Genomic DNA, 11,120 nt, shown 5'->3' with positions numbered 1-11,120 from the left:
AAAAAAGCAATGGCAGTTCCTCGGGCAAATTTTGTCACATATGACGTAAATTCTCCATCATTGCCAATGGGAATTTAATGTTTGTGTAGGACGAAAATAGCCGATTTGCTCAGATACATATGACGTAAATTCTCCATTCATTGTCAATGGGAATTTAATGGTGATGATCTACACTAATAGCTGAATATAGTGCCCCTCAAAAATATCTATAGATCGGCAAATCATTGTACAGACGTCATATACTGGCCTTCTATGGGTAGTACTCCTACAATGTTGCCTGATGTCACGTTGATGACATCATGTAAGCTATTTCAAATATAACACTGAACGGATGTTAAGTGGTAAAATATCTACAATCTCTGAAAGACTGTCAACATGCAGTCCAACGGTATCAAGATGGGTTTTTGGGATGATGGACCCGTGCCCGGTCACTTTTATTCCTTCCCAGGAAACAAGCAACACGTCGTCGGCAGCGGCGGCGGCGGCCCCGCCAAGCGCACGCTCCACCCCGCGGTGACGGGCACCTCCGTGGTAGGGGTGAAGTTCACCGGAGGGGTGATGATAGCGTCGGACATGCTGGGCTCCTACGGCTCCCTGGCCCGCTATAGGAACATCTCACGCCTCATGAAGGTCAACGACGGCGCCATCCTGGGCGTGTCGGGCGACTACGCCGACTACCAGTACCTCCAGCAGGTCATCCAGGAGATGGTGACGGGCGGCGAGCTGCTGGACGACGGCCACAGCCTCAGCCCCAAGGCGGTCCACTCCTGGCTGACCCGGGTTCTGTACCAGCGGCGCTGCAGGATGAACCCGCTGTGGAACACCGTGGTCATCGGAGGCGTCCAGAACGGAGAGAGCTTCCTGGGCTACGTGGACAAGCTGGGCGTGGCCTACGAAGCCCCCCTGGTGGCCACGGGCTTCGGCGCGTACCTGGCCACGCCCCTGATGAGGGAGGCCGTTGAGAACAAGGCGGCCCTGACCAAGGAGGAGGCCCGCGAGCTGCTGGAGCGCTGTCTCAAGGTGCTGTACTACCGCGACTCGCGCTCCTGCAAGCGCTACGAGATCGCCATCGTCACAGAGGAAGGGGTGGAGATCGTGGGTCCTCTCTCCTCGGAGACCAACTGGGACATTGCCCTGATGGTCTCCGGCTATGAGTAAAGAGGAAGGCCAGTTATACTCTGTTGCTGTTGACATTAGGATAAAACATGGATCATAATGATTCATGCCAGGCTGAAGGCGGCAAGTGGGGAGATCATGTGTCTTTTGTGTCTGTGGATAATCTCAACCTGCTGCCGGTAGGCTAGGGCGTAAATCCCCAAATATTTTTTTTCCCATTATTTGTGATTCCCCCCCCCCACCTTCCAACGGCCCAAATATGTCGTCCCACGCTGATGTCATCAATATGAAGTCAAATCTACTCTTGTTGCACCGATGGCCAAATGGTTATATGATGCCTATACCACTGTAGGCCGTCCCAAGTTTAATTCCCGAGTTTGGCTGCAAATGTGCTACATGCCACTCTCCGACTCTCCACTGTACTATCAATAAAGGCACTAAATCAATCCTAAAAACAAAACATTAAAAAATAATCACTCTTGTGTGAAGTGAGGGACACCCACTGTCTCTGCCACATGACGTCGCTGCTTAAAGCAAACATTAAAAGTCCATAGACTTGGCTGCCACATGATGTCACGGGTGGGGTTCTGTTTTTTTCTTCAAGGTCAGGTGGGCCACGACAGCATTATATATTTTCAAGTGGGCTCTGATCCAGAAATGATTGATGGATCCAAACCAGTCGTCACGTGTGTTTTGACGAAAAGGCAAAATTAAACTCACAACTTACATACGGATATCCAGGGGTGAGCTGACGGTAGGGCTATTCAGGGCGCAGCCCTGCAGTTTGACGATGCACGCAAGCTTGTATGAGCTTGCCATTCACAGTTTTCGCACCTCGCTAACCTCATTAACTAAACCTGTCGATTGACGCCGAGTGTCACCGCTTGAAACAATAGGAATGACCGACCTTGGCTTCATATGAATGGTGACGGTCCATTGTTGTCCAGAGTTGGATAACAGTGGCTGATGGATTCATGAACAAATGCAATTACAGAGGTGACATTTGCGAGATAAATGCATAATCATGACAACACTAAAGTTTCACTAAAGTAAATATATATAGGCCTATATATAGGCCTATATGTATATATAGGCAGGCATTTAAGAGGTTATTTCAATCGGTGATCGCCCGTGAGCACTTGCACGTGCGTGCGGCATAGCCCCACTTAAAGAATCCACAGAACATCCCTGGGTACTGTATATCATATCATCCCTGGGTATATCATATCATCCCTTGGCCTAGAGGAGATATGCGCTCTACAGAGTTCCCCTTGTCTGGTGGACCCCTTTTCCCCCTTAATATGTTTCTTTTCCCTTTTTACCTCTTTTATGATGAATTCCTGTTCTGTTCTTTGGCTATATAGAAGTGTATATTTGTACGTCTCTAAATGTTTAGATGAATTGAACAAGGCCTCTTGTAAACATGTGTAATGCTTTATTGGGTCGTCCACTCACAGTTAACAGTCTTTGTATTGAGTCGTGCTTGAAATGTACTGTAATTCTGCAAACTGATTTCAATAAATCAAAAATAGCCTACTGTACACACACACACACACACACACACACACACACACACACACACACACACACACACACACACACACACACACACACACACACACACACACACACACACACACACACACACACACACACACACACACACACACACACACACACACACACACACACACACACACACACACACACACACACGCCTACAACATACTGTTCATGCATGCACAGAATTGTTTTTCGTCTTCGACTTCAACTCTCAACCACTTAAGCCGATCTTATAAATGCAAATTACAAGTCCATAAAGTAACCTCTGTGGTTTGTGGGGCCATATTGTGAGTTGTGTGACGGCAGCAAAAAAAAAGTCCCCTAATTGTGTAAGAGAGTTTAGAGTGGTGGTTTACTCAGATATTAATACTCATGGGGGAGAGAGAGAGAGAGAGAGAGAGAGAGAGAGAGAGACACTGCATCTGCTCGACTCTCTGTGTACCATCCTTGCATTGAAACGGCCCTATTAACTCAATTGTTTGGAACTGCTAATTTAAAATTCCACGAGAGACAAATCATTTGTTGGCCGCACACAGCTACGTATGCAGCTGTCCTTCAACCTCCGCTTCGCGCTGACAGCAATGTCACTGGACATATTTTTTTATTGCGTCTAATTTGGGGTTTGGCTTTCCGCAAACACCAAGGCCACCTCTCGGTGAATCGCACTTAATAAATCACATTTTGTTTCTTTTCTTAAACTTCATGATGTTTTGTATGGTTTTGTGTCGTTTTTTGTCCCTTTTTTATTACAAAGAAGAAGAAAAAAACACTGTCAAATACCGGTACACCCACATGCTTACGCCTGATGTAGGCTACTCTAGGTTTCGCACACAGTGCCACGTCGTATAAGAAAATAGTATAAATCAACCTTCACATGTCCTTAGAAACCACAAACCCTCACTAACAGCCATATAGAGTATGTACTGCACTACCCTATATATAGCCTCGGTACCCAGGCTTTTATTTTCGTTTGCATTCGTCTCAAAAAGAAAAGCCTGGGGAAACCCATTGGAAGATTTGGCATAGGAAGCCCACTTCCTTGAAATCCGCTAACCAATAACAGTGCAGAGGGGCGTCGCTCCAAATTTGGTGCCGTCAGTGTTTCTACCGGGAAGGGGAGGAGGGGGCGGGGCAGGGCCGGGCCGGGTGCTCAGATCAGTGAACCAGTATAGGATCCATCGCATCCTTGTACTCGCTGGCACCTGCCTCTGAGGGACGATGTTAGGAGCTCAATTAAAAAATGATGGCGACATAGCGGGTAAGGTTATTAGTGCTTCTGACGCTGGAGAAGGTGATCGACGGTGGCTCGAAAATGGACGATTACTACTTTTGGTTCACGGGGTCTTCTTCGCTGCCTTTTTTCGTGCATTCTGCGCCACAGCGCCGGAAGTCAATGGTGGCATGGAATCGGTAAAAATGCTTATCCAAAGTAGAGAAAACTAGGGGTGTTTTGAGCTCAGGAGCTCCTGAACAGAGTGGAGTCCGAGTGTGCCGACGTTGGCCTCCGCCTGAACGCCAAGAAAACGGAGGCAAAGTAGTGCTGTGGGAACCAACACACGGGCACCGGTCACGAGGACGTCCTACATTAACATAAAATGTGGATGTGCTCAAGAAAGACGCAGGATCACAAAGTCGGCAATGCGAACTTCGCAACGCTCGAGCTCAAGTTAACTTGAAACGGCGCCCCTCCGTCGGGGTCTAAAACTGTACTTTATCCCCTACCTCTAGTAGGAGGGGGGCGTGACCACTTACGCGAACATTTCCATGCTCGCTTTTTATACACTGGTATTGCAACATTTACTTAAGTGAAACTAAATCTGTGTACTTCTTCCACCACTGGTGGAATAAACCACGAATCGGTGTGAATCAGCATAATTTGCATCAGCAGTGTGACGAGCACAGTGTTGGGCTGCTGACAGAAACATAATGATTAATCACCACAGAGCTTCCCTGACTGACAGCACCAGTAATAATTCATAGTGGAGCATTCAGGGGAATCCATTGCACTGTGGCTTCGAACAAACACATCCATCATATGAGCCATGTTCACAACTAGGGCTGATACAGTTCCTCCTGTCCCCTGCCTAGGGCACTGGGCAGTAAAGCTGTCCTCCTGGCATTACCTTTAAGGGTCCTTGAGCAAGACACTGAACCCCCTAACTGCTCCTGATGAGCACATTGTTGACTTGCATGGTGTGTGTGTGTGTGTGTGTGTGTGTGTGTGTGTGTGTGTGTGTGTGTGTGTGTGTGCGCGCGCGACTGCCCTGTCATCTCCACCGACTTCAATATTCATTTGGACAATTCCACTAACTCGAAACCTAAACGGCTTATACATTTGTTGGACTCAATTTCTCACAACATACTACAGGCTTTACACTTTATTGTACTTTTGACTTTTGACTTGCAATGTTAGTTGTACTACATTGTACGTGTGCTATGGAGCATCTCTACTTTGACCCAAGTACTGGAGTTGAGCACCTTCCAGGTTAGTTGTTTGTCACTGCTTCCGCATTGAACTCCGGTGTCATACGCATTCCCGTAAGGTACGGTGCTGTATATAATTCCTTGTAATAGCACCATGTAATGCGACTGTTTGTTTGGTTGGCTGCCTTGACGACATCAATTTAAATATTACCACGAGCGCTGATGTGTGTCGCTGTCTGCTGTGGACTGTGTAGGAGGTTGGTGGCCCAGTCCTCTACCGTGGAGGCCAACCAAAGTCCAACCAATAACTCTAGGCTCTAAAGAGATAGAGGGAGACCTGATGAGGAAACTCCATTGGTGGACGTGGGGGATGACTAAACGATATTGGATTAGTCAATCACTGTGCGTCCTGGTACAGGTGACATGAGATTACACATGTGTGTACGTGACTGCATGTGTGTGTGTGTGTGTGTGTGTGTGTGTGTGTGTGGATTCCCTTTCTGCATGGTCATAATAATGTGTTCAAAGGTTCTGTGACGTCCACATCTGATGGCGGGACGTGTACACTTTGCACTCACGTTTCTTTATTGCAAACTACTAGGATATACAGTATACAGTAGACCAGAGGCTGGATAAACCAAGAAGGACTTTCTACAGTTCTCAGTATAAAAGGCTGCGCACACCAAGAATGATAGGCCGAATGTGTGCGTACTGTACATGCGTGTGCAGGGTTCGGTGCGTCAGTGACTGAGGGCAGGGCCCGTTGCAATTGAAACACGTGATACATGGCTATGGCCGCCAATGGCTAGGGTTCATGTGGTTAATCTACAAGCACCCCCCCTTTCTTCCTCCTGTCCTTCTCTCCTCATCCTCCCCCTCATCCAAAGTATAAGAGCCAGAACTCTGACTTGACCACAGTCAGAGAACCCCAGAGGACACTGCATACTTTCACCCTGCCCTAACATGCATGCCTATGCGTGCGCACACACACACACACACACACACACACACACACACACACACACACACACACACACACACACACACACACACACACACACACACACACACACACACACACACACACACACACACACACACACACACACACACACACACACACACACACACCAAAACCTCGCTCAGCTGCCTGTCCAATCGCCACACCCGTCTGAATGACATCAGTCTGTGATGTCATCATGGGACCAGTGAAGGCATGCTGTCCAGTGCAACTTCATCACATCATCATCTGCTGGCAGAGATGGGTTCCATTTGGACGAGAGGCAGCTGGATCGTAATGTTTCCTAGTGTCTGTGTGTGTGTGTGTGTGTGTGTGTGTGTGTGTGTGTGTGTGTGTGTGTGTGTGTGCGTGTGTGTGTGTGTGCGTGCGTCTAGGTGTGTGCATGTTTGTATTACTGTACTCGTGAGGGCCAAATGTTCCTACAAGTAAAGAATTATTTGAGAAACATTGTGAGGTTAATTTTCTGGGTCCTTAATTAAGGTTAGGGTTAGACATTTTAAATTTAGAGGTTAGGGGTTGGAGTTATGCCTGATTTATACTCAGTTGGCGTGCCAGCGGAAAACAGACGATCTAAAAGCTTGTAGATCTGCTGTTTTTCCTGCTATTTTCAATGCCGCTCAAAAATGTTGATGTCCTCACAAGTATAGTAATGCTGCGTATGTGTGCATGCGCACGTGCATGCATGCGTGCTTGTGCGTGCACGCTTGTAAGCAGATCGAGGAGCAGAGGAGAGGCTATAATCGACGCAATTGCTTTAAATCCAAACAGTCTGAGGCCGACAGAGCTTGGCTTTCTTTGGCTGCTTATCCCCGGCTGTTCATAATAAGCTCCCTGGGTGGATTCTCGTTTTTCACTATTTCAACCGGGAAGTACACATTGCCATGACAGTGCTCGTTAAGGCAGAGGAAGAGGAGAGGGGAGGACAAGTGGAATAGAGAGGAGGAGGGCCTAGCGGTACAGGCGCATGCCACACATATAGGCTCTAGCCTGACAGCGTGTGGTGGTGTGTTCGAGTCCCGTTCATGATGACCTTTGCTACATGTCTGTCTGTCCCCGCTTTCCTGTTCATCTTCACTTGAAACTATCAATAAAAAGGCAGAAAAGCCAAAAATGAATCATCAAAAAAGTATCACATAGGGGCTATCGCCCCTCAAAACAAACACACTAAAGGTGGACATAGGGGCTATCACCCCTCAAAACAAACACACTAAAGGTGGACATAGGGGCTATCACCCCTCAACACAAACACACTAAAGGTGGACATAGGGGCTATCGCCCCTCAAAACAAACACACTAAAGGTGGACATAGGGGCTATCACCCCTCAAAACAAACACACTAAAGGTGGACATAGGGGCTATCACCCCTCAAAACAAACACACTAAAGGTGGACATAGGGGCTATCGCCCCTCAAAACAAACACACTAAAGGTGGACATAGGGGCTATCGCCCCTCAAAACAAACACACTAAAGGTGGACATAGGGGCTATCGCCCCTCAAAACAAGGGAACAGAGAAGGAAGGACAGACGACAGCATCAACTAGACCAGTGGCTTCGGAAACCTTTTTGTTTGGGCCCCAAAATAATGATGAATTCGGCCACGGACCCCCATCTGAATATATTTTGTGCCAGGGAGGGACCCCCGTGCAAGATTTGTGTTTCAACTAAAATATTGACAACAGATGATCTACAAGCCCACACAACGCACTGCAACGCAACGCGTTGTGAGCTCGTAGATCTGCTATTTTCAAATAGCCAATAGGGTTAACATATTTTACTGGGGGACCTCCAGGAACGCGCTCAAGGATCCCTGAAGGACCACGGGCACCACTTTTAGAGCACACAAAGTAAGAAGAATACACTGTGTTCACTTCAACTTTTAAAAGCATACTGATTAGGACAAGTAGTGTAGGTATAGGGCAGAGATCTTAATGGCCTCTTACAATAACACGTTAAGAATTGTAGAGCTAAACGGTAAGAATGTTTCTGATCTAATTTATGTCAGTAAACATAATCCGCTTTTATTCTTCAAGACGTGTGTGAGTTATTGTATTGTATTATTGTAACAATAGAGACATTAATTATGTGGATATGAGATACATATGAGACAGCCAAGCGAGTATTAGGAAAGAACAGCGTCACTTTATGAATGAATGGCCGAGACGTCTGAACGGCTGCCACCCGATATACTGTAAGCTCATTGGTGACAGTTGACTACAGACGATACGCATCACAGACATCGTAATAGATGGAAACAGCTCTGGTACTGTACATCATCTAAAGCAGTGGTTCTCAAAGTGAGGTCCAGGGACCGCCCAGGGTTCCTTGGAGGGGTTCCAAATGGACCCTTAGTTCTGTAAACTGTAAGAGTTATGGGGGGGGGGGGGGGGGGGGGGGGGGTTTAAATGAAAAGGGTTGAGAACCACTGATCTGAAGCAGAGAACTAACTGAACAGTGGAGAAGCACAAGTTCTGGTATCCATGTAGTATATGTATATACGGAGGCAGGGAGATGCTGTACCGGTAATGCTGACAGACGCAGGAGTAACGGACAGCCAGTGAAAGAGACAGAAAGACAACATGCTGATCAACATGGAACAAGACATGGGCACGGTGGCGCAAACGGTAGCGCTGTTGCCTCACAGCTAGAAGGTCCTGGGTTCGATTCCCGCTGCATGGGGACGCTGTGGGCGATGGGGGCGTGTTCCCTCCTCCGCGTCATCAGTGCCCATACCCTAGGTGGGGTTGACCATGTTCTCCCCGTGTCCCCTAGGCTAGGTACCCTCACAAAAAACATTAACCAGTAATCCTGGTCTCTATACTGCCCCCCCCCTGGTCAGCAGGGCGTCTGATGGAGGGGAAAGGAACTGGTTGGAATAACGCATTCCTTCCACACGCTATACGTCCAACCGGGGAAACTCCCTGTCAGGTGAAAAAAAATGGGCTACAAAAATCGTGTGATAAAAATGTAGAAAAGAACATGGAACATGACAGGGTCTAATAACGGCCAGACTTGTAATAACGGCCAGGCCGGCCGTCACGCGGCCTGTCTGTGATGTCAGTCAAACTGTACTGTACTGTACTGTATGACGTCATTACCACGCCAGGGATGGACCGCACTGAACAGCCGTACTGGTGTCGTCGGCTGCTTCAAATGGTCCATGAAGAAGTAAGTGGGGCCTGCCATGGCAGACAGCGCGGCATGTGAATGAGGCGAGCCTGGGCAGACTGCCGACCACTTAATCACCAGCACCTGTTCCCTGTGCGGACCACCTTCAGTGGGCGGACTGAGCTGGACATATGACGATACGCAAAAGGGAGATGTACTATGATGCCCTTTAGGTATAGGTCTGCAATAGACATGATTAAACTTCAACTAAAGGTTAAATCCTCTGACACACACACACACACACACACACGTACACTACACACAAAGACTGGCCTCCAAGGAGCCACGCCATAAGAAAGTGACTCAGGGAGAGAGAGAGAGAGGATCAGTGAGGGCGGTAGGAACCAGAGCGTGCTGCAACCTCAAACCCCATGGCAGCAGCTCGGCTCTCACTGTTGCGTCATCTTGTCGTCGTGTCAGCTGCACAGATTCCTGGGCTCTGATTGAAGCACTCCATGGTCTGTACTGTTACTGTATGTATGTGGCACCAAACGACACACTATTACATTCAGCAACACCCTTTTGATCTACAGTCCAGTGCACTGGTGGTCCACAGAGCACTGGTAGTCCGCAGCACAATTACAGATGGTCCAAATGTGGGGAAATGTTTATAAAGTGTTTCTGTTATCACTGCGCCGTGCGTGGTCCGTTGTCCTCATAAAACATATCGACAAACAATGGCAAGTGAAAGGTATGAAATATATATATACACTTTCTTGCGTGCGGTGTCATGCAAACAGCAGATCTTTGCAGCATTGTAGATCTTTGCATCATTGCAGACTGCACATTGTGATCTTGTAGAGCTGATAATTTCGGTGTACGAGAGCGGTGTCGTATAAATCTGGCTTTCAGATCATTCATTAATCTTAAATATTAATACACTTCATTATTACTTTGTGGGGTGAGGTGGTCCTTGAGGATTGTTCGAAATATGCAAAGGTTTGGAAATGCTGGGAAGAGGTAAAGCTTAATACTGCAAAGCGTGCGCCGCAAACGTGTCCAAATATGTCACAGTAGGAATGCCAACGACAAAGTGCTTTCAAAGTGTCTCTGATGCTCTATGAAGATTGAATGATGGGGCTGATTGTGTTTATGTTATGATAGATAATCCCCCGGTTTCCATTCAGCGCAAGTAATCCAGCCTGTCCTTTGGGGGCCCTCTCTCCATCCCTCTGGCTGTCAGGCCTTAGTGCTAACATCATGTTGTCCTTCCCTATAGATCACCTCCAGATGTTGCGTACTGTTCACTTTCACTATACGTGTACGCAAAGCCAAAATACCACTAGAGATGGACTGATATCACACTGTATCTGCTTTCTGCTATTCTCGAGCTGTTGGAATCAAGCAGGTCGCGTGTGGTCACAGCCTTTTTATAAGGAGATATGATGCAAGATATTGCATTATCGTTGCTGTCGGGACGGAAACCCGTTATCTCCAAATGTTAACCTTTTGTGTTTTTTAGTAAATTATTATCGCTGCCCTACTTGATACCTACAGCGTCACACAAGACAAAAGCCTCAAAAGTCGCAGTTCCACAAGCTTGAAACACGACGTGAAGCGCGTGTATCTGCTACTTTCACTAGTTTAGAACCCATGAGGTTTTCACCGGACAGAGACGGTATCGTTATCACTGTCGAACAGAAACCTTGTATCTCCATATTCAATCTTTTATCGTTTTTTTTGTTTGTTTTAGTTTTATGACAAAAAATATATATCTAAATGCTCTTGTGTTGTGAACCTGTACATGAATCGGCTGTTTGAGACAAAATGTTTAAGCTAACATGAGTTAAGACCTTTTCAGATGGGACGCGCCTGACACGTATGGCGAAT

At 47.2% G+C, this 11,120-nt stretch overlaps 1 protein-coding gene across 1 annotated transcript; it reads left to right on the top strand.

Annotated features, from left to right (window-relative positions):
• Positions 1–375: 375 nt before the first annotated feature.
• LOC310879653 (proteasome subunit beta type-4-like) lies at positions 376–1,158 on the top strand (the record flags this gene model as incomplete). The annotated part of the gene is made up of 1 exon (XM_083794449.1): positions 376–1,158. One exon carries the CDS (start codon positions 376–378, stop codon positions 1,156–1,158), a length of 783 nt encoding a protein of 260 aa, XP_083650575.1.
• Between the last annotated feature and the right edge of the window lie 9,962 nt (positions 1,159–11,120).

This window comes from Protomyctophum parallelum (assembly GCF_964188405.1).
Source record: "Protomyctophum parallelum genome assembly, chromosome: 21".
Lineage (NCBI taxonomy): Eukaryota > Metazoa > Chordata > Actinopteri > Myctophiformes > Myctophidae > Protomyctophum > Protomyctophum parallelum.
This window is presented reverse-complemented; position numbering and strand designations above follow the sequence as displayed.